The following is a 24,654-nucleotide window of genomic DNA, read 5'->3' on the forward strand; positions in this document are numbered from 1 at the left end:
ACGACATGCCCGAATTAGAGGCGGTGTTCCGAGGGAGCAACACTGCACCGCTGATGCACCCGCGGCCGGCAAACCGCTAGCTCCTCGCTCGCCGAAATCAGGCGCGTGCCGCCTCTGGAAGGCCGAAATGTAACCGCGGGAACGCCACAGATGGGATAGGCGCCACGTACCTGGCGTCGAGGAACCTGGAGCGGAGGATCATGACGGCTTCGCAGGTGCTCTGCTTGAGCTGCACCTGGATGGAATTGAACTTCTTGTGGATTATCTGGACCATGCGCTCGATCTCCTTCGGCGTGATGGGACGCGTCCGGCTCTGCTCGCGCAGCAGGTTCATCACGTGCGTCGTGAACTCGTTGCACGCCTGGAAAAGGACAGAAAGCGACACGGGTCAGCGACGTCCACACATTCAGCGACCGCGAAAGCGAATAATAAATGCGTGCGTCTCAACCCGCGGTTCAATCGGTTCGCGCGAGACGTTTGCCGGAAGTTGCGAAATATAGATAATGGGACTGAGACTATGTAAAAAGTTCGGAACCTCCAGCGTACTACACAGGTGCGCCACCATCGTAACAGCAACGACATCCACCTGGGAAAGGACCCTTGAATAAATGGCGGTCATACGCTTTCAGCCACCCGCGCGATGATGAGCCGAACTTTATTGACACCCTGAGGCCTCCCGAAATCTATGGCAAAAAAGACGACACGAAGCTCTAATAGCCTATAGCAACTTTACACATTACTGTGTGCACGCAGTACACGCAGTACACGCAGCACTGTGTACTGGCACATCCAAGCTCTTTGCAGAGCGTATACAGCTATGCCTACGAAGTTGTTGACATGAATGCTTGACTGGACGAAGTGGCGGCGGAGGGAGCGCTGAATACGTCATGTGAAAAAGTCGCTTTCGCTGAAATACGGGTCAAAGCACAACGTGGACAGAGATGGCATGGAGTTTTCAGAGGCATTCTCGCGCATCAAGCGCCAGAACGAATCGGACTCCAACCGCAGGGAGCAAAGGGAGCATTGGCCGCCCTGGATGAAAACACGGCAATCTCGAAGCCAGTAGGAACGCAACAGCGCACTGGGCGTAGGCCCGACCCAACGAGCAAGCGCACAACGCGCGCATGGCTGCGCGGGTGGGGAGGCCTAATCATCGGCGATGGTGGCTTGGTTTCCATCGGCCGCCGGCTGACAGCCAAGCGCCCACACGGGAGCGCAGAAAGAGGGAGGGGGTGACCGGCAGAAGGTGCGCGAAGCGGGCTCATTCCCTCTTCTCTTCTGGTGGCCTTCCAGCCCACAGAGGCCCCCCCTTTTATCTGATTGAAACGGGCTGGCCAACAAAGTTCCCGGCGGAGGCCAGTTTTTCCTCGGCGCTGCTGCTGCTGCCCAAATAATAGCATTATGGGACGTGGCCAAACACTGATCGGACGGCCCGTCACACGCCGGGCGTTAAATTCAAACGGACAAGCGGCCAGGCGTCACGCCGTCAGAGCAGAGTGTAGCGAAGCCCACACCGAAACTAGGTCCGGCCATAGTTAGAGAACGTACACGGACGGTGGCGAAAATGAAGAAACAAGAGCGGGGGGAGAGATAAAAAGCGTTAGGCAGCGGTAAATGCTACCGAGGCACTACGGCCACGGGCGAGCTCTCGCGCTGCGGCCGCAGGCGCAGAGCGGCGGACGCCGCGCGCAAGCCCATCACGCATCCGCGCGTTCGGCTTTCCCGCGGCAAGGGTGCTAATGCGGGAAAGACAGCGTGCGGGGAGGTCGCTGCTCGCCGGACGCAAAGCGTTCGCTTCGTACACAAGATTCGGACTGACAGGCGCGCAGATGTGAATTCAGAGTGCAGCAACTCCAAATGAAGGGCGGGGAAACATTCAGGTTAAATGGCCTACACCGCGAACGGTGTCCGAAATGGCACCAGTTTTTTACTTTATGTTTATTTTTTATCTATTACACGTCGCGAGTAGACTTGGTGCGCAGCGCTACGACTATGGTACCAATAGCGGCGTTAAGTTGATGCTGAGCTAAAATCAAAAGCACACAAGGCTGCTCTGCAGGGACCTTGAATCGCCCACTCGACCTGAATATCACGATAAGTTGACAACTTTGGATGAAATATTTGCCCACTGGCGATGCGCCACAAGGTAGTGGTACTTCGTGGTACTTTCGTTTTGAGCAGAATAGTTCCTTCAGAGGCACGAACTGCTATGTGTACAGTGAGTTGGGCTTTGCTGCATTACTGCCTGTTCTTTAGACACTCCGACGTTCGGATCCAGAAAAATCAGAGCTCCACAGGCTCCACATGTTGACAAAATATAAAAATATCCGCTTTAGGTCTCGACATCTGCGCAAAGAAACGCCGTTATCAAAAGGAAGCAAACAATAGCCCGCAACAGCGCGCATCTATTGAAAAGTCTGCAAAGCTACTGGAGTCGAACAGGAAACGTTACCGAACGACTAGCAACACGCAAATCGCGTTGGGCGTTGAAAAAGTAAACGGATGTAATGGGCGAAGGGACAAGGACGTCGGAAAAACAAGTAATTTAGCAGATTGGAAATGGCGCACAAGCGGCCTTTTTTTTTTCCACCTCTGCGATGCGGCACACAAGGCAATAGAGCAGCAGAACGACAGACATCGAAGGCAGACCCTTTCGGCCGACAGCTCGGCGCATCCACCACTGAACGAAGACGCAGCATCAAAGGGACCATGTGAGAGGAGTAGCGATTCATTGAAACATTACGAGAAGAAAAAGAGGGGGGGGGATTTTTCCGAGAGTCCGACAAGATCACGGTAGAAACATGATCACAATCTTCCCTCCCCACAGTCAAGCAAGCAGAACGCGTAGCTAAATGTAGCTCACGCACCAACTCCTTGCGGCTCCCTCTCGCTCGTTCGTGAGCACCATTGGCCGGACGCCACACACGTGACTGCCGTCACAAGTCACTATTGGTCAAGAACTAGAGCTCCCTCCGCGCCGTTGGCTATCATCTGGCTATCACAGATCCTTTACTAGGAGCACAGAAACAGACGCAGACAATAACAACGAAAGCGCTCTTTTCTTTTTCTTTTTCGCCCTCATCTTTCGATTCTGTTCTGGTTGACGCTTTAGTTGAACCATTTTATCCGCATATACACACAATTTGGTGCAGTTTCTGCCCCGCTCGCTGCTGGCCAACGTGCGTGCCGGCGTTCAATGGTGTAGGCAGCCGCCGCCGCAGGGCAGCCGAAGGGAGGAAAGAGCGGAGGGCGTTCTAGGGTTCCGTTCTCCCTGGAAGGCTGCCATTTCCTGGAGGCCCCCTGTTTGTTCGCGGGGACAGTGATGAGTGTGGTAACCATTTCTCTTAATGGGCATCATCTATTACGCGTCCAGAGAACAAGGCTCGCCGCCGCCCCAAGGCGCTCGGGAGGGAGAACTGGAATCGAAAGGAAAGCGGCCTCCCCACCCTTCTTCTCCATCAAACCTCTTTTCGTCAGCTCGCATCCTGTCGATAGCGCCGGGGCGCCCAGCGACACAAAAGAGACACGGCCGGCCACCGAGGCGGCGGCGGTCGCTAGCTCGCCTCTCTCACAGCCTCTACCAGCCGTCCTGCTCCGCGGCGCAGCAGGCGAAACCAGCGCTACTCCAAAAAGACGCGCATCGTATACGCTGTTCTCTTCTCCCTCCCTCCCCTCAAGGTCCGTTTCTTTTTTTTTTCGGCCAACCAAACGATCAGGCGAACGGACAAACGTACGGCGATGCTGAAAGCTCGCTCGGTTGGCGTTTCTCGAGTCGCCCTTTCAGTGTGACCGAGCAAGGAGAGAGCGCCACCGGTGCGTGGAGTCCCGATCACTTTTCACCCGACGGACGCTTTCACCAGGCGCGCGGTTAAATCAGCGTAGAAAACAAAATGAGAGAAATACCCATTGGGCGGTTCTCAGCAGGAATGGGCGCAAGCACGCCGGAGTTGGATCGGCTCTAAGAGGGAGCTCGATTCGTTCGGTATCGTCGAGCCCGATCTTCCATAGTAAAACGTAGCCGCAAGTGATTTCATAATGACAGGCCAACTTTCGGCTAACGCGAGCCTGACGCGAATCGGTAAATCGCTAGTTATAGCACTCCGCAATAGCAGCACCCAACATGTGCATGTTGGGTGCAACTAGGACTAGGACGACGCAAGGAGAAAAGTGCAATAAAGAAACATTTTAAGACTACTAGTTGACAAGGAAGACTATAATCTATATGTTCAAGGATTCAGCGGACAAAATAAATTAGTGGTTCGGCCGTTTGTCTTCATTTTAGCTAACAAATTACCGTAAAAGACGAATCGCTTCATGCCGGTTACCACGGGAGCCTATGGAAAGGCCGTCAAGGGTAAAATTACTTTAGACATGCACTGTCACCAATGCTTTACGAGCAGGAGGCTGGCTATACGTTTATTCCCGGCACACCACTTCTGGAGGAGTTTTCAGCCTAGGGTTGATTTCCTCCGGTGTTTGCCGTCTTCTCGTAAGCTTCTCCATTGAGTTCTCGCATGGAATAGAAAAATTATTTGGGGAGTGTTGTGAAACACGAACATCCTACGAGGAACCAACGCTGGCTAAGAGGCGCTACGACAGTTTGGGAGTGCAACTAAATGATGCTGACGCCGTCCGGTAGGGAGACTAAAAAATTACAGGACATTTTGAAAGATAAAAGAAGCGCTCATTCTACAGAGTTTGCTTTAGCCCAGTGCGTCCAGCCTTGCTCTGTTCATGACCGCGCTAGTTGCGAAAAGCGCATACGCTCCTACGTTCTAGCATGCCGGTGCGCACTTATGTCAGGAACAGGAAACACGTGCTTCGCGATGAGCCATAAGTTTGCTGACGCGAAATCACAGCATATGTGCTGCTGAAAACTTGCCTCCGTTCGCTAGGCTGGGCTTTACGGCGCTGCTGTTGGCACTCTAAGTTTCAGCGCTGGTTACTCCCAAAAAACAGCTTACTTCAGCCATCAGCACCTGAGCACGGCGCGAAGGAGTCCTTGCAAAAGAGATCAGTCGATGTAGACTAAATCCTCTGTATAGAATTTACTGCGCTAATTCAGTTACCAATAGATAACTGATACGACCTTACCGCAGGTCCATCGCACACGGGGTGGTTTCCACTACCTAACCTAACTGCAATCTTTTCATAAATTAAATGCACTACATCTGAGACGAACATTTTGGTCACCGTGGAGCCCGTAAGTATCATACCACGATAAAAAAAAAAAAGAAACTGGAGAGTCGATACCAGAAGCAAAACTCGGAGAGATCACCCTCCAGGCCATAAAAGGATAAAAAGAAAAAACGCACACTACAGAGGCAAGGCTAGCGCGCCAACGCAGACGCTCAGGACCTACAGCGGCCAGCGCTTCGAACCTTCCGGGCTCGCGGAGGAATCGTAACACTTCCTTTTCTTTACGCACATTTCGCCTTTCTACGCCACTGGTACAGGAAACAGGACCCCGGAGACTACGACCACGAAGCAATCAAAAGATTCGCCGGAGGGTATCACTGCCAGACCCCGACAGAAAGCAAAGCGGAGGATATAGAGAGCACGCACACCGAAGGTCGAAAAGGAAAACATTCTAACAAAGGGGGAAAACAAGCGAGAACTGTGGACACAACACAGAGCCTCACCCAGAGACGAAACCACGGCCATCGGTGCATCCGCGGCGTGCGCAAGATACACGGCCAAATCCTTCTTGAACGAATAGCAAGAATTCCACGTTTTGAGAGAGGGAGAACGAAATAAATAAAAACGAGTTACGGGAGGGGGGGGGGGGGTCACTACCATCGTGCGATGCGGACAACGAGAATCGCTAAACGACACGTCGGCGGTAGAGCGGCCGTTGCGCCGCTGAACCAGCAATGCGCCCGGTGTTGTCCTCACAGGAGCGCTCCCCGCACCGACGGCGTCCGGGCCCGGGGGCACAGTTTGGGCTATCGGAAGTCTCAAGGGTTCGCTCAGAGGCGGCTATTTCTCTCGACCGCAGCCACGGGTAAGGAGAAAAAAATAAAAAGAGGAACGCAATGCTCCCCGGAGCGTTTTTGAGGAGCAGTCACGTAACTCCCAGGAACCAACAACGATTTGGAAAAGTGTGCGGCCGCTCACACCAGAAGGACTCGACCACAAACAACAAGGAGAAGCAACCATGCTACGTGCAAGTAACGGGATTGCTGCTGCTTCCAACAGTGAATATTAATTAATAGGAGTAGGTAAATTAAAGATGTATTACATGCATATGAAATAATTGTTACTGCCACTTCACATGCAAGGCCGAAATTCCTGTCCCTTGATGCATTTCCACTGACAGAATCCTTACTTTAGAGGTCATAATGCCACCACCTCCAAACTGTAAATTACAGCAGTGGCCCCCCTTCTTCGACGTCCGTTGCAACGACGAATGAGTCGGCTCTGGACAGGCTGGCAGAAGTTGCGCATAGTTCTGTGCTCGAACAATTAAAGCCCGCATCTTTGCCTCGGCACCTTCCCCAGGAGCGGCCTCGCTAGCTGCGTCTACCAGTTCACCAGCGAGCGCCACTCCGAGCAGCACACCTACACGATTCCACAGCAGCGCCAGCATCCAGGGAACGGAGGGAAATCTTGCAGGTGCAACCTGAGTACCGGGGAGGTCTACGGCAGCAGCCGGGCGGGCGGCAATAAAATGCCAGCCGAGAAGCAGAAGCAACAGCAGCGGCTGCAGTACAGTAGCGGCGCCAGCGGTATCGGCCCCGGTCGTATTCGCAGCCCACGTCGTAAAAGCGCCGACCTCCCATTTCCCGTAACAGTCGCGGCGGCTCGTTCACCAGCAACGGCGGGCGAACACACACGCAGGAGAAGAGTTTAGCTCTTCTTCGTTCGCCGCCCGGGCCCTCGGTTTGAGACGCGCAGTAACGACACGGGGCGCCCGGAGCAAACGACCCTATGATCGCCGCCTAATGCCGTATGAGAGGGAGGGTCGCCGCTCAGCGCGTCCGCGACCCTGTACGCGATTACCGCTGGCAGCGACGAGTAACGACGGCTTCGAAAAGGGGCGAGACAGCCGGGATGTGGTTCCCGCTTCAATCGGAGAACCACGCCGATGATGATGTCCGCGGTTACGCCCGATCGCCGACTCGCCTTTAAAGCGAAATGTAGGCCACGAGGTCGGCGCGTTTCACAGCCCTGTCTTTGCTACGTCTCGGTGTGAAGATCGCTGCGTTCATTATGGGAGCATTTTTTAAAAAAAATTGCGCTGATGCCACCGGCGCGAGTCATTAACCGCAGGCTATGCCGCAACTCTTACTTGCAAAATCGCGTTGCATATACAAAAACAAGGCGCGTGGATTAACTATTAGCTAAGCGGCAGTGGGCAGGCAGGAGATGAAAAGCCTGCACTGATGTTCCAAGGTGTCGTAGTTCTCGAATCAAGCGCGCTTTTAGGTTCAGTTTATCTCACGCAGCAAAGACCAGCTGGTACAACGCTTTTTTGACTGTTCCTTGAAAAAAGTGGGCGGCGATGCCTGTGATCTGTTTCTTTGTTGTTTTTTATTTCTTTCCTTCTGTCGATCTTTCGCCATGCATACAACGCTAACGCCGCAACACACACATCAGATTTTAACCGGCTTCGCAACGACTCTGTTGCTGTTTCTGCTTTTCGGGAAGTTGCACGAAGCCGCCGATGGGCCATCATTTGAACTTTCAACTCAAATCAAGTTACCGCGACTTCAGAAGAAAGGAAAAAAGCCTTCTTCAACCCCTGGTGCACATCAATAGCGTCATAAGCTGCTTATCACATGGAAAAGGCGAAAGTTCACATCCCTTTCCAGAGCTGCGGATACAACACGCTGTTCCAATGGATGTCACGTACTTTCCCGCACTCATATGCGTTGTGGTTTCACTGACGCGGCATCTCTAAATCGTACAGTTCACCGCGAGGACGCTAGTTGTTATGTCAGGAGCACTAGGCGACTGTTCGAGCGCCCTCGGCAGAGCAGAAAGCACCGCTGAGACTAGCCCGCGGAAACGCGGGCGTGGATGCCTAGCGCTGCGACGACACACTCCACGGTGGCGAAACGCAGGGAGCCCGGATACCAAACGCTTTCAAGGGGAGCGAAACAGATGCCGATAAGAAGGAGTGAAAACGCACCACCTCCTACACGCTAAGTGGAGAGAGACGCCGCCCACGGCACAGTCGAGAAGCGAAGGCACGGAGGAGGAAAGGCGCACACAGCAGGATCAGCATCTTCCGGAAATTAGCGAGAGAAGCGGGTCGGCGACGGCGGGGACGTGCTCGAGAGGAGGGCGCCATCCATCACGGGACACAGGCCGCCGCCACCGGCTGCCGCTGCTCGGCGTCCTCTGCCGAGACGCGCGCCTATGCACACAGCGACGGCGCAGAAGAGAAAAGACACGCGGAGGGTAAAAAAGAAAAATAAGGCGGTGGAAACAAAATAGGAAAGGAAAAAAAAGACAATAAGGAATGTCCCCGCAGGCTGCACGCACCAAGGCCTCCCCCAGTGGTGGGAGGAGAGAACAACACGCTAAACACGCAGAGCTCCCGAAGAAGCCGCGGAGAAAACAGCAATACACTGGTACGAGCAGCAGCAGCAGCTGCAGCAGCGGCGGAAGCTGCGCGAAAGGCAGCAAGGAGGCGGAGGACAGACAGCGCGAAAGGAAGCGGCGGAAAAGAATAAGATATTTTTCCGAAAAGGGGGCGAAAAATTAGGGGACGGGAGGAGAACACAGGCGAACAAGCGGCGAAGCCAGTCGTTGAAAGCGAGACAAAGACGACATCCCCATCCTCTCCTAGTGCCGCTGCTGGCCAAGAATGCAGGATGAAGGGGAAAATTAAGAACGAGAAGCGGACAGGGAAAAAAGGAAGAGGAGCGGGCCTGTCTGGGACACCCTTCTTAGCCCTAAACAAGATGCAAACAACGCCCCCATTCAAGGCGGAAAGACACCTTCCACACGCATCCTCCCCGGCGCGGTTCGCCCAGCTTTCGGCACCCCTTTTCATCGGCTGCTGCTTTTCCTTTCGTCGAGCATTCCCAGCACAGAGAAACGAGCAAAAGGACACGCGACTATTTGCCACCCTTGTTGCTTTGTTTGCCTCGACGGCAGCCCTGACAAGTTTCCGATTAGCAGATGCGCCGTCGATTGAGCTGCCACTTTTTTTTTGTTTTGTTTTATGTTCGCTCCCTCACTGACAAAGTTAACCATCAGGAGCGCTTTCTCAGAAAGCCCGCCCGTCGACACGAGCTCCACCAGCAATCGGGACTCGCGCTCGGCGCTATGCACAGCGATGCAAAGGCGGAGCACAAATTCGGGCGCAATGTGAGGCGTCACAATTCCAAGACCAAGCCAACCTACGGTGCAGCGGCCGTTACGTTCTCTACGAGAGTGCAGGTATCACGCCCGATAATTTTTTTTTTTTTTACTTGTACGGTCGAAGGCGGTCGCTTGAGATGTGTCGCAAAGTGAGCACTTAATTCACAAACACATGCCCAGACCATGCGCATCGGAACTTGTCAGAAATAATAATTGAAGAAAAAAAATGTATAGCTAGATAGGAAAAGGGCACGGCCTAATGGAGAAGGTAAGCTCGCACATTTTCACCTAGTTCTGTCACACCTGCGATTGCCCATTAGCCAAATGAGGTAGCACACTGAAAGAACGCATACACATTACGAGCTCTCTTCGATCGCCCCGCGCAAAACCACGCGTATTATGCGGTGGAAAGTCCTAACGCGCATATTAGAAAGCAAAGCAAAAAAAAAAAAAAAAAACGAAAAACTGAAGTCTAATGACCAGGCATTAGTGACGTCATGAGACAGAAGTGTACGCTAAGTATCCGTAATGGTTAGGCCAAGAAAAAAATACCTAAATAAAAAATAAAGATGCGTGGGCGGAAGAGGGCGGGTTCGGCGATTGCAAGCGCACAGGAGCATCGATAATTTACGCCTTGGGTCTAACGAACGTGTGATAGGCAACCAATCGTTCCGCTCACAGGAGCGAGGCCGGGTTTTCTTGCGGGCTCCCCGTCCAATTAAGCTATTATTTTTTTTGTATTGCCGTCTTCCTTCTTTTGGGTCTGGCAGCATAATAACCAGTATCAATTAGCGGAGCACCCGAGCCAACACGAAGGATAATAACACACCGCGAAACAACCTTACGAAGAGCCCGCGAAAGAGGACAAAAAGTTGGGCGTGCAATAAACAGAGGGAGAACAAAAAATGCTGCTCTTCAAAGAACGCCGCGCATTAATGACGGATAGCGTTCGGACCTCGCGAAAAAAGAAAAGAAGAAAGAAGGAAAGAAAAGAAGAGGCTCATATTTTCTTGAGCATACCGTTTTAATGCTGCAGTTTTCCTTCTTATTCTTTCCCTAAGGGAGCTCGGCGGTCTGTCTCGTTTACCCTTTAATCATTCTTCCAAGACGAAGAGACAACCCAGCCACACTTGTCAGATCGTGACATGGGAGACGATGTAACCTGATAAGAACACCATCATTACTCGGCGCTTCGACGATCACAGATGACTAAATCAAAACGAGCTGTAATGATAAATACTCTGCGGAGTATAAAGACGAAAAATAACTTTAGCCCTTGTCTCGTCTTCGTCAGCGCGATACAACTTGTAAAGACTACCTCTGAGCAGAAGTCGCTCTATCTTTCCTTTTAACAGCCTTTCAAAACCAATGCCATAATTTCTTCGCTAGAAAATGTAACAATTGTTTAGAAGTGCGAGGAGACGACTAGGCAAACGTTTCTCAAAAGCTATCCAAGTCGCACCTTGAAATGAAGTCTAGTACATCTCTGCTCAGGCGGTAATTTCCCGCAAGTTGCAACTCACCAGTCCCGCCACTGGCAGCGCCAAAGAAATCGCCAGCGGTAGGCGCTGCGAAACAGAACACTGCCGCCCCCCTCGCCGCCCCTGTCCTGCTCCGAGCCGAAACGCTATCCGCACCTGCTGCGCGCCAAAGTCCACTCACCCGCGGCAAGAAATCGTCGGAGTCGGGCGCCCGCGCATCGCACAGAAGCAGCAGATATATTGCGCGCAGTTGCGCGCGCCAGATAGCAAGCAGCCAAAGGAGGCCGCGGGCATCGGGGGCAGTTTTCATTTCAGCGCCAGTCCCGGTCGGCCACAAATCACGCGGCTCCAGCGCGCGCGCCAAGCGCACCTCGGCCCCCGTTCTGACCAGCGCGCGTGGGAAGGGTGGCACATTAGGACCACCTGCGCAGACGCCACCGGCTCGGCAGTGCTGCCCTGGGCGCCGCCGTCTCGTTCGCGGTGTTATAAGCAACAGCCCCCTGCATCGGGCACGGTTGCCGGCACTAGAGCGATCGCGGAGCTCAACTCACGATGACTCGCAAACAAAGAGAACTCCGCGTAAACTAAGCCCTGCAGCTTGCCTTTGCCCGAATGTGTGCTTATATTCCGAAGCGCACAAACAAACGGCTTCCCCATCCGCGAGCGGGATCAGGCCATGGGGTACACACACGTGCCGAGAACGCAAACTTCGAAACGGATATCGCGTATAACGCTGTGAGGAACGGAGCTTGTACAAGTGCACCTATAGCACTGTCTGCGATATTTTGCTCCAGTCAAACACTACGTTCAGGAGAGACGTATTTTTTGGCAGCATAGTGACACGACTTAAACGAGTCCACACTGTTTAGAACTACAACCTACGAGCGCCGTAACCGCACAATGCAGTTCCGACTGTGCCTAGGCGTTTTAACACGAGTGAAGCGAGTACATAATAGTTAGGTCGCGAGTAACGCAACGTCATTTTCATCGGTTCAGCATTAAAACGATAGCCGCTTAGTCGAGCAGCTGACGTAAGTGACGAAGATTTCGCAAAAAATAGCGGGTCAGGCTGTGCCACCGGTCTAGTTCACATGGTTCTTAAAAAAACAAAGCCAAAGCCCGCTTTCTTTCTTTTTCCGACAACCCATTACACTCAAGAATGCATCCTTCTCGGCGGCCTCTTCGGATAGCGCAACCGTAGTGCAAAAGCACTCCGTGCAATAACGTGTTGAAGCGAGACAACGGCGAGAAAGAAAGGGCGGTCGCACAAACAGCGGGCCATAACAGTTATTCAGCAGCAGCCGGAGCGGGCAGACAAAGCGACCAACTAAGCCCGAGAGTGTTTCAAGACGAGCATGCACATATTTTACTGCTCACTGTACAAGAGTTTCTTTTGCCTCCCACCGCCTGGAAGTTCCGGCTGGCCCAACCTTCCACCCTCACCTGCCCACCTAAGCAGCGGTGTCTCTCAGCGCGGCGGGAAATGAAATACGCGGAAGCCACGGCGGACAAAGTTGAAGACGCCGACCTAAACGAATCCTTCGGTAGAGACTACACGAGCTTCCCCTTTTCTGAGCCGCCAACGACGGCTTTTCGAGACAGGGCCGTAAATACGAGGCTGGTTTCAGCGCGGATATGGCATGCAGGTGGGGGACGCGATCGAGACATCTGGCACCAGGCTGGCTGGCGCCGAGCACAGCTCGCGCCCCGAGAGGTCACGACGACCGCCCGCTCCTCCCGCACTGCGAGCATGAATGGAGGAATTGAATGAATGAATGTTACCTACCAGGCTAGCTGTAAGAATCCATTGCTTTTACCGCTTCAGCCTGTTGCGGAAAACATTTTTATCGAAACGGACCGTTCGACCTCAACCGGACGAGGATGGTGCGTGGCTGCACCGGCACAGTAAGACTATTCGCAAGTCAATTTGATGACACGCTCATTGCCAGCAAAGACTAACCCCTTCTAATCAGGCGTATAGGCCCGCACTGCGGCATTGACAGTGCTGCGGCCCGCAACATACCTTCCAGGATATGAAGGCGTACACAGCGCGGTGACAAAACCGCCGCCGCGCACGCATCCGTCCCGAAAGCGGAGAGAGCGGCTAAGCCAACACACTTGAGCCAGCAGCAGAGAAGCGGACGCCAAGACGCGCGACGGCCGCAGCTCATTTTTCACAGCGCATAAACCGCAAGGCGCTGCAGCCATTCTTTCGCGTGCGCCGTAGCTGCTGCGGGGCCTAATCAAATAGCGCGGACCGCGGAGAAACGAGCTCACTCCTACAAAAAGAGAAGCATAAATGAAACCGCGAAAAACGCGCGCGACCACGAAGCAGGAAGCCACAGGCTCTGCGCGCGCGTAACAAGAAGCGCGCGCCAACAGGGCTCGCACTCCGAGCAGCGCGGCCGTCGGCATTACGTGCGAACACACACGCGAGACCAAGAGTAAAGAAGGAGGGGAGAGCCGGGGTGTAATGAGCTGCCGCCTCCTCCGGCGTGCGCGACGCGAGTCCCTTTTCTTTGCTGGCAAAGTCGCCCCATCAAATATTCAGCGCCCGCTTCGCGCCGCGCGATCAAGTAAGGCCATTAACTGGGCCCCGAGATGAATGCGTCCCCAGCGGCCGACACCGGCTCCCGTGCGCGCGTATGTGCCAGCGCACGTGGCGCCGCTATGCACGCGAGGCGGGGACAGAAAGATAAAAGAGGGAGCCAGGAAGAAAGCGACTCAAGAAGGCGACGCTCGTCGGCCGCCGGTGTCGCCCGTGCACGCGCGTGCGGCGGCAACCAACCCCTTTCTTTCCGGTGGGTCTCAATCCGGGCGGCGAAGGGCGAGCGAAGACACCTAGCAAGAACCGTGGCACACCGCCCGCATTATGCCCTTAGTCCGCTATGCACCCTTCCACGGGACGAGCGGCGTCGCACGAATACTACGCCGCGACAGCAGGAGAGCGCGAGAAAAGAAGGAAAAATGCTGGAAGTAGTTGACGCCGAGCTGCACCGAGGCGAAAGCAGCAGTGGCGTTTCATTCACTCCTCTCCACCGGTGTCCCCCGCGCGAAGCGGTGCGAGGCCCATTAAATTTTCAATCGGCCCCCGGGAGCGCCCTGGCGCTAGGCAGGCTGTTATGCAGCGAGGACGCCAGCGACGGCCACAGTGTAGATAGAGGCGGTTAGCCACCGCGCCGCCGAGACTGCCGTTCCCAACGACTCTCGTATCTCGCCACAACCTAGCCGTTCTTTCTTTCCCCTTCCAAGCAACATGTCGCAGAGAGCGTGAACAGCGACTTTGAGCGGCTCCATATAGTGCGGCGAGAATGAGAACAAATACGAGGTGCGCCCGGCGTGTTGTTGCACCGAGTTAACCACAAAGAGTACGAGGACGCAGCGAACGCGGGCGCTTTCATTTGCAGGGCACGCGCGGGGCGTTGAAAGCAGGCGACCACGAGTACGTGGGCTCCTGTGCGCGCGGTCCATAAATACGAGAGGAGCGGCAGCGTGTGCGGCGGCGCACGCCGTTATGGTAATCCGCGTAGTTCATTTCTCTGCGGGTCGGAAGGGAGGCCGCAAAACAAACGGTGACGTTCCAGACACGTTGGGGACACGGAGACGGGAAGCTTTACTTTCGTCGCCTTTTCTTGTCCAACGTAGTCCTGCCACGGCTTAGACTTCCGAGTCGTTTACGGAGCAGCTTCAGCAAGGGTCTAGAAGCCTCCTAGAAATCTAGTGGTCGCATTCGCGAATTTCCAACGCGGATATGGTGCCCCTCGACCTATAGCCTAAACAACAAGACGAACCTAAAGTGAAGTCATCACTACAGGCGGTCGACGTACGAGAAATAGCGCCACGTAATCATGAAGGTATATTACAAGCGCTGGCATATACGTCTTGCCAATTAAAGCAGGTATTCTCGGCATAGTCGCCCGTAATCCAGGTAATGGCAATCAACCTCCAAGTACAGTCGGACAGCCGCGCGCACACGATATAAGTATGCGAATATCGTCATCAAAAATGTGGACGCCTGCGTTGTAACAGAGAGAACTTGATGAACAGACAACACGCTGTTGCTGAGGAAAACAGACCACGTCGCAATCTTGGGGGCATATGGAAAGTAATAAAGAAAACAAAACTTCATGAAAGGCAGAAAAAAATAAAGGGGGAGGGGTCAGCGCATGAAGGAGAGAGCGAGGAAGGCAAAGTCGGTGAGCCCCAAGGAAGAAATAAAGCACAGAGGCATGAAAAAGAAAAAAGAAAAAGCACGAAAGCTCGGAATAGTGAAAGGGGCAGCGGCCAGCAGTCATGCAGAGAGCCCAGAAATCCATTACCGGACCGTTCTTGGCTTTTTCCTCGTTTTCCTCCCCACCTCCCCAAAGGGCAGACGAGGAGAAGGGAAGAGGGTTGCAGAAGAGGAGAGGGGCAGTGGTGGGCAAGGCGCGCATTTGTCTGCGCAGCGCTGCTTTTTTGGGGAGCGCGTCGTCATTCGGGAAAGAAAGCCCTTCGCCGCCCTCACCCCGCCCAGGGTTACGAAAGATTACTCGTAATCCATCCAAAGTTTGGACAGATCCAGCCGGGCGGGCCAGCCGCCGAGCACAGCGAGCAACCCCAGAGAATAATGATAAAGAAAGGGAAAGAAAGAGGGCGCAACCCCGGAGGCAATTTCAGCTCCTCCGACCGCCACGGGTGGCGGCGAAGACGCAAGAGACCGCTCGTGCCGCCGCGGCCAGGCGTTAGGCAGCGGATGCGCGGCTTCGCTTGGAGCCTGCGAGGGCTTCGCGCCGGTGCCCAGTTCGCTGCTCTCCCCGCGGGGAAAGCAATCCGGATGCGCGACGCCACCTGAACCGAGCGCCGGCGGTCGACGCCCGCGGTATGAGCCCCAAAAAAAAAAAAAAAAAAAAAAAAAAAAACAGAAACCTCGCGACAACCGACTCGACTGGCCTTCCACGGTAGAAACTCGCGATGACCAATTTTGCAAGGGGAACTCCAATCGCGTGCAAGTGAGAAGATCTAAACTCAGCAGGAAAGGCGCCTTTCGATGAAGCAGGGAGGACTGGTCGAGTTGGGAACAGATTCATGATGTGCAGCTCTAAGACGAGGCAAAGGTAACTGTCGTTTGTACGTTTCTTTGCGTGTGTTTTTTTTTTTTTGCATTGAATGTACGTTTCGTGAATGTACTTTTCGAAGTCAGGAGTCTCTCACCGAGCCGAACGCAGGGAAGCAACACGAGAAAACGCAGAGACTCGACCGCCGAAAGCCACAACGGGCTGTAACCACACTGAATGTCTTCGGATTGAAACAAACAACTTCGAGGTGTTCGACAAGACAACCAAAAATCACAGCATGAAATGAAGAGCGGTACTATGAAAGCATATTCTGAGTTGATATATATTCTTTATTTTTTTAGGGGGGGGGGGGGAGAAATAAATTTTTAAATTTATTTTTTCAATTTGTTTATTTTGTTTAGCTGAATGGCAACTACTTATAAGCACCTCAGTTTTGGAATACCTGTGCCGACCTATGCTCTCAACAAGCAGCAATTCAGCCAGCATTTCAATACACGAAACAGACACACGAGTCCAGCACATTGAATCGTAACACACGAGTTTTCACGCATGTCCAACTTCCCGTGGACAGTTCAGTCGGTAGAGTGCCCTACTCTTGCACCGAGGCAGAATAACTTCGATACGGTCGTAAGGCAACATTGGCAAGCCCGTGCACGTCGCTAATAGATGGTGATTGCCATTTCTGTCTTACTTCGCGTGAGGCCTCTTTAAACCATCAGTTGCTAAGCAGCAGGTTCTTCTAAGATTTTACTGACTACTGCTGAAATAGGGAACACGAGTTGCCCTCATGCAAGCAAGCTCAATAACAAAATAATCTGTAGCACACAACACGATTCGAAAGGGCTCATTAATTTCTCTTATAAAAGTACCCAACATCCAAAGCCAACATCGAAGTTGCCTCTGCCAGCTCATTCGACTTGTGGTATCGCTCCGTGAGTGCTGGTCTGTTTCCATTTTTGTCTGAATTACAAGCAGGCAAAAATAAACAAAGTAGGAATGAATTCTTGCCCAATCTTCGTACGTAACGTATTATCCAATAAGAAATCGGCAATATTAACGAAGTCAAAAGAAATACAAGTATGAAAAGCCGATAGTAAATCCCTATACCATATCCTTCGCTGGCCATGAATAATACAACCACGTGACGTCGATATTAGCCATCGTAGATAATCAACTTTGATGTCGCTGCACGTAAGTTGGGTGGTCACACGCACAAAACAGTTACACATTGAGTATGTCTGCACACAACTGGACAAGATAAATAATTGAAGTCGGTAATGGTTTAACCCTTTTAGGTAACAACAAGGCACATTTTAGAAGGCGCTGATCCCGCGAATTTCAGCTCTCCCCAGACAAGAGCGTGTATCAATTAAGTATGCATAGGAAGCTCTCGTAAAATAAAATAAAAATATCGAAAACGTCCACAGTCCGGCGACAAAAAGTAAAAAAAAAAAAAACGTGTGGCTCTCGGATTTCCATCTAACTCAACATGGACGGTGAACATTAGAGTATTCTTCGACGCATGGTCCTGAAGCGTTAGGGGTCCAACATTTGAACAGCCTATTGAGGAACTTAATTTACAGACAACACAAACTTACTGCTTGCTGCTTGGCGAGCTATAAATTTCACATTATGAGCGCATCGAAAAAAAGAAAAGGGGAGGGCGGGGGGGGGGGGGGGGTCTTGGCAGTGAAAGCGCCATCGGAGCTGAATGGAGGGCGGTTGACCTTTCACGTCGTTAACAGAGCATACACTGGGTTACACTGAGCGTCCCTCGCTCTTGCGCCGCCGGACGAAGACCGGCAACGCCGAGCGCGCGGCCAAGGAGCGGCCAGCATATCGCACGCCGCCACCACGAAGCAACCAGCGGTGTTGCCGAGAGTCGGGCATCCGGTGCGCTTCCCGGCTCCTCTTCGTAGCCAACCTCATCGCCGCTGGCACACTCCCTTATCACATTAGGGACCGACTCGCATTAATCCGATTGGCCCGAGGCGAGCGAATATTCTCCGGCCAGAGGAGAAGGGGAGCCCCCCGAGCCGCGCCGCCGGGAATTCGGCCACCCTAGAACCCTCTCCCCCTTTCCGAAACACCACGCACAAGGGCGCCTGGCTTGTGTGGGCGCCACAAGAGGCGAGCCGTTGAGCAGGCTTGCTTATGGAGGGCGCAATGCGCTAATGGGTTGCTGCTGCCGGACTCCAGTAGTGTTATCTCGGGCCCTCTCCCCAAACTCGGTGCGCGCGCATGACCAGGGACGAGCAGTGTCCAGTGTCCGCACGCCGAGGGCTTAATGCGACCGCCGCGTCGCGATAAGGCGCGGAGATGCGGCCGACCTCTGCCGCGCGTTTCTAGCCCGCGCAGTTCGCGTTGCACGCGGTAGAAGCACGAACATCAGTGAAGGATGATGTGCGCTGAAGGGAGCCCGGCGGCATACAAGATGACAAAATGTCGCTCACGTTCGGTTTAGGCTCGTGTAGGGCACGCCGCCATGATTTGTCGAAGATGGTTTTGCGCACTGTGACAAATTCCCTAAGGAGTTCACCTAAATACAGTGTCAGGGTAGACTCTTTCCCTATTGTCACGAATTCTCACCAACAAACACCCCGTCGACCCTCTTATAACGCTAAGTTTTGCAAGAGAGCCATGGTCGAAGCTCTAAACTCGCTAAACCGAAAGAACCACGGTACCGCTGACGAATGCTGCGAGTTTTGCGTTCATCGCGCACAGTTATTATAAATGAGGATTTTATGTTTAGTCTGGCGATACGTATAGGGTACCGGTTCGTTAGAGCGGACTGATAGAGTACCGCCTTATTACGCTATGTATAGCGGGTCTGTGGAAGAAGTCACAGTGGAAGGTCGCGGATTAATTTTTAACACAGGAAGTTTCGCCCCGCACCAAAACAGCTGTACATGAGCATTTTTATACTTCGGGCCCATTGAAATGCGGCCCCCGCTGTCAGTAGCACAGTCCGCCACTTTTCCTCTGAACAGCAGAAAGGCATAGCCAGAGAGCCACCAAGGCGTGTCATTAAAACAAAGCATCTCTATTGCCCACAAGGTGTGAAGCACGTGTCACCAAGTATGAAGGCCACGAAACGCCACGTCGAAACACAGGGTACATAGGGAAGCCCTCACTATAAAATTGAAATCCGTCTGCAAAGCAACTCGTGCTGAGGAGGCCGTTTACTACGTCTGTGCAGTATTAATTACCGACTCAAACAGTAAAACAGCAAGAATAATGTTAGTACAAATTGTGAACAAAACTTCATTCAGCATCGCCAAATGGAAGGTAGCGGTATTGTGCACGGTAAGAAACGTTGACCTCCTGCATGGACTGTACACATCCCTCGCATTAGTGCTGCCAACTCAGAATAAATAAAGAATAAAGAAAAAAAACGAAAAGAAAGACTTGCTGTTAATAGAGTGAGTAATTAAATGTTAATTAGCTAAACTGATACGCGAGCCAAACGACGTGAAACAGCAGCCGGTACTAACAAGCGCCGCCCGCCACATTCTGATGGCCGTCTGCGAAGCGTGCTCCACCACAAATTCAGTTTCAATGTGGAAAAGCTAACCGCGGAATCTGAAGTGGTTCAGATTCCGCGGTACCGTGAAGGGATCACGGCACGGTAACGCGTCGTTCAGAAACCATGAAACTTAGGCCAGCCAGTCTCGAGCATCGGTAGTCAGGATAGATGCGAAACATTACGACGACGATGGTTCTCGGATGTATAGAAAGGTCGCAGTTACTCCTGAAGATAAACTGAGATGAATAGATCAGCATAATAAATAACGAACGCCTATAGGGGCAGAAAGTTCCCGAACATTTGTAGATGCCTTTTACTGAGCTAAAGATACGAGGCTAACGTAGAAGAGACAATGAAACTTTCTGCTACTATCGGAGTGTACACTTTTTTTTTTTGTCTATGAGTTTCTCACACAACTAGGGCCCATGAGTCACCCAATCAGATATGGGAAACCGGAGACAGCTCTCGTCGTACAGTCATCACTCGGGATGGACAAAAGACGCGCAGTCTTCCGGCCGGCCTCACTGCCAACTAGGCCTTTTTAGTTTTATTTTTCTGACCATAAAAAAACTGGCCGGACGGGAAAAAAAAAAGAGAAAAAGACACAGACTAAATTCACGAAGCAACTGTGGCGCTGCAGTAAGAAACGAATGCCGGGAACAAATGAATAACACTAACAATAAAGAGCAAGCGAAAAAAAAAAAGTGGACGGCCAACTGTCCAGCTAGCGACACTGACCAGAGCAGCGTGAGGGCGGCAAGAAAACGTGCTCCGAAGAATGGTCCATTTATTTCGAGCCCATTAGCGCCTAGGCGAGTTCGCCTCCGTGCGCGCGCACGCGCGCGCGCGAGCCGCGCGACGACGCTGACCACGCCAACAGGGCTGCGGAACAACGGAAGGACACAAGGCAGTGAGGAGGGGAAAAAATTGTGAGCAGGAAACAAAAGATAAACAAGCGCGCGCGAAGCAACGCCGCGTCAGCAGACTCCGTCAAGCGTGCGTCGTCGCTGGACACTGGTCAGCGTCCACCCTCTAGCAAGCGTCAAGGAAATAAAGTACGCACACACAAGAGACCGAAAGAGAGGGACAGCGTCCGGAAAAGAGGAAGCGCTCTTCTCCAGAGCAAAACAGCAAGCTAACATTACACGAGAAGGGGGCAGAGAGTCCATTCTGGCAGGACGCAGCGAAATCCAAGGGCCGCTAGCTGCGCAGCAGGCACGAGAGAGCGCCGCCACATCAGCGAACGTCAGCGAAGAGGAAGGGCGAGGAGGGGGGGGGGGGTGCAAGTCCGTCTCCAGACTAGCCCACCCATCAAAGCGAGGAGTGGCTGACGCCGGGATGTGCGTGGCAAGTCCAGCTGACTTGTCTCTTTTTAATGCTCTTTTTGTTTCGCGCTGCCTGCGCGCAAAGAGGAGGTCCACCACTGACGAAGAGGTCAAGTCGGACGTGATCAATGGGCAATCTGCGGACGCCAGACAAACGGGACCCTAATAACGCCGCACCGTCTACCCAGCAGCGACACTTAACGACAGAAAGGACGCCTCAGAAGAGCCTTGCAAAAGGGAGGGGAGGAGGGGGGGGGGAGGTGGCGTCCACACCCCTCCAGCCTCCTAAAAGACGGCAGACAGGGACGGACCCTGTGCTTAACAACTCCTATCACTAACCGAGCAAACGCGTAAATCGCAATGTTCTAGACGCTCACTTGTCGCACGTGTATGCAGCGATAGCGCACGCGGGTGTGCTCAACGTCGCCACCATGAATTAGTCGTTCTAGGTCATTTGGTTAAACTGAACCTTTGAAAAGTACTAACAACTTTATGCCACCTTTACTACACACTTTTGCTTTTCACGTGCTTAATTACACAGTGAGACTTACCAGTATCAGGTAAAGGCTTGCCTAGAGTATGTGGTTTCTAGCCGGTAAATACACGTAGACGTGTCATACTGAGTTTACAGGTCAAGGCAAATCTGTCCTTTAAACTGCGACGTGACGATGTTCCAGGCCTGACATAGGCTCGTACTAAAGTAATTATTTAACCTAGAGAATAAACCTATTGTGATGGTGTACGTGAATGTCTAATGTTGCTGCAACCTACGTTCGTCAGAAAAAAGTTAAATTACATAAAAAGTATGCATCGAAGAGCTGCACCATGATTTTTTCAAGAGGGCTACAATGTTACAGCTGCACGCATGCAGACGATAAGCTGCATACGGGAAACGACTGTTTCGTTAAATGTCGCAAAGGCCTTGAAGCAAGCTCACTGTTCCGGATGAACTGGTGGGCTAGTTAAGCCCACTGTGCAACGAGGAAAGGAATATCATGTGTGCCAGGAAAGCACCGCATGCAGTCGATATTTGTCCGGTTCTGCAGTAATTTCGTGCTGACGTATTGATACCGCGGACAGCTGGACTAGCTGTCAACGTAAGGACACTGCGTTATAGCTCGCTGGAACACACTGATCAGTTACCTTTACAAATTCTACCCGGAACCCAGTTACAGACGACCGATTTGTGAAACGCATTTTGTTGCTGGTCATACGTTGCGCTGGTCACTGTCGCTCGCCGGACAGCGTGCCTTGCTTTCCTTTGGTCTACTAGCACTGGCGGCTTACTTATACAAGTTCACAAGACATCGTGTCTACGGCAGGGTTTCGTATTCAAGTGTGCCGGCACAGTTACGACCCGAAACTTCCATTAAGAAAAAAATAATAATAAAGGGAGAAACAGAGAGAGCGACGTCATCAGCAGCTAATACCAATATTATACACGAATACCAGAACGGCGAGACCTTGGAATCCTCATGACACGACGGACTCCTTGATGCGTGACACTATACTTCACATGCTCTAACAAGACCTCTCCCTGTCCGGTCGCCCCTTTGCCAACTTTCAGCTAGTGGGAGACAGATTTTAGTTACAAGAAATACAGAGAGGTTCAGCCAATGAGCGCACCGCACGACTAACGGCAAGATGCGCAACTGCTACGGTCGCTGCGGACGGGGCCCACGGGAAGTCCTCAAGGGGGCACAAAAGTAAAGTCACTTTGGCGCGCTGCTTCGAGTCCCGGCCCATCGTGCAAACAGGACAGGGAAGCCCCGGTTGGGGTACGACGCACGCAGCGGCCCAAGTCAAACACGCTTCCTCCCCGTGCGTCGTCTCGTGACCGTGTGTGCCCGCACGCGCGCGCCCGCCGGAATCGATATACGGCCGAAGTGCAAGGGCAACACGCAGGCCCTCGGAGCCCGGGCGACACAACGGATGGGCGCGGAAGGCGAAAGGTTGCGCTCGCACGAGTAGCGGGCACGCGTGCGTATCGCCCGCGCGAAAGAAACACGCCCCCGTGTGCTCACTCCTCTCTCGGCCAGGTTTTAAAAAGAACACGCGGGAGGCGGTCGGGGGTGGCGGCGGGGGAACGCTCGGAGGCGCCGCGACGAAACGTGACTCATGGCGCAGAGCAGCCCGGCTCATTTACATGCTAACAAGCCACGCGAACGCGGCACTCTCCGCGACGCTTCCATGAACGGCGCACGTTCCGCTCATGGAGCGCGCTATTATATAAAAGCACGTGCGACGGTACGTCCGAAGGTGACAAGGACAAAAAGGTTGGCGGCAAAACAAGAAAACGCGGCAGGGGAGAACCGACGCCGACATAGAAAATTCTGCGAGAAAAGAAGAAAAAGGAATGATAGTGTGATAACGAGACGAACACAATGCAGCGCGGAAGGCCGCTAGATATAACACTCGCGACATGCAGGCAAGGGTGCTAGCAGACAGTGCCTTAGCTACCAACCCTCGCAGCTATCGTGTTATGCTTGCCACGTGCTCAGCGCGCTGTATGCGCGCTCGCACGAGTATTAGGCAGAAGCACTGCGGCTGGGTTCACTGCTATGCGCGAGCAGAACACGAAAGGGGGGAAACTGTCCCAATGGCAGACAAGTTGGAAGCAGGATTAGCCTGAATTAGCAAGGGCACAGGAAAAAATAAAAGGAAGGATGCTAAAAATACTAATAAAACCGTGAGCTTTCCCGACTTCAACACGTGTATCAAGAAAAGCCTCCAACGTCAGCTCCAATGGAGAATATCTTCTTAGGCGCACTACAAATAATAACATAATGAGGTAAGCCCGTGTGCAAATAAACAAGAGCTAATCGCAATTTGAAGCTGACGACATGTAAAATCTGTCTTTATTCCTTGTTGCTAAGGTATATACATATGTATATACTGCGCCAATTCGAAGGAGAACCGTTAATGTGTGCTTGAACAGCGATTTCTGTAAACAACTGAGTCAGAGCATTTGTCACAGCTATTTGCTGTAAAATACTCGTGTTGCAGAATTCTCCCTATCGATCCATTTCGGCTCAAGAATAAATAAATCCGGCTTAAACGAACGATGATCTGGTGCTACATACCGTACAGGCAAACTGCGTACGGTGCAGCGTCATTTGCCACTATAGCGCTCTCTGCCACTAGTGACGTAATTTCTTTTGTTCTCCTCTGGGCTGCGACTTACTGCTGTCTGCAGCGAACGTAATAAAAGGCTAGAACGATTAGCTGCACTTATCAATTGGCAGGTTCACCATCGTTCATATAGAAAATTATCATCTGAAATAAAGAAAAAAAAGCATTCCTAGCTTTTTCTTTCCTTGAAGCTGTCAGACAAAACAGTTGCTACTCGTTTATTATTATTATTATGTTTGCTATAACGGTAACTATGAATGTGCATTGCATTTAGTGAGTATGACGAGCCAACACCAACAAAGAACGAGAGAAAAGGGAAGGGCACACTACAAGGGTTTCAGCAAAATCTGAAGCAAAGCACGTCTTGACAGGCCTCATAATACGCAATAAAGTTTTTTCACACAAATGAAACTCGGCAATAAACAAATTTCTCACCAGGGCAAAACATTTTCGCTTGATCCTTTTCTACTCTGACCTTTACCGGCAACGCGTGTGTTCACCATTGACAAAGCAATCAAAACAGCCGGGTAGACACAGCGAGTCACGTCAAGCACACCTCGCGTGTTATTCTTCGTTAACTTTTGCAGGAAAAGCAGCAGGGAACTGAGGTGCACGACGAGGCGACCGTGCGCGCGTGCCGTCTCAATCCCACCTCGTCGCCAGAAGAAGAGGCGCCTCGCGACTGCGTGGACAATTGTCTCGCACGCCTTGGAAGGCTGTGTGTGCGACCAAGGATGATCTCGCACCGCGAGACAATGAAAATAAGCCCCGCTCTAAGAAAAACAAGAGAGCGCACGAGACAGACGGCAGGAGAGAAAAAA

General features: G+C 52.4%; 1 protein-coding gene across 5 annotated transcripts in view; it reads right to left on the bottom strand.

Moving 5' to 3' along the window:
• Nucleotides 1-24,654, bottom strand: part of exd (PBX homeobox extradenticle) — a 419,516-nt gene that overhangs the window by 125,942 nt on the left and 268,920 nt on the right. For all 5 annotated transcript variants that reach the window (XR_012826753.1, XR_012826754.1, XM_075685881.1 and 2 more), the window contains exon 4: nucleotides 171-361. Coding sequence is in view for 3 of the 5 variants with exons in the window: in XM_075685881.1 (XP_075541996.1) it covers nucleotides 171-361 (191 nt within the window). In the remaining 2 variants the exon portion in view is untranslated. The remainder of the gene's footprint in view (nucleotides 1-170; nucleotides 362-24,654) is intronic.

The sequence above is a fragment of the Dermacentor variabilis genome, chromosome 1 (genome assembly GCF_050947875.1).
Source record: "Dermacentor variabilis isolate Ectoservices chromosome 1, ASM5094787v1, whole genome shotgun sequence".
Lineage (NCBI taxonomy): Eukaryota > Metazoa > Arthropoda > Arachnida > Ixodida > Ixodidae > Dermacentor > Dermacentor variabilis.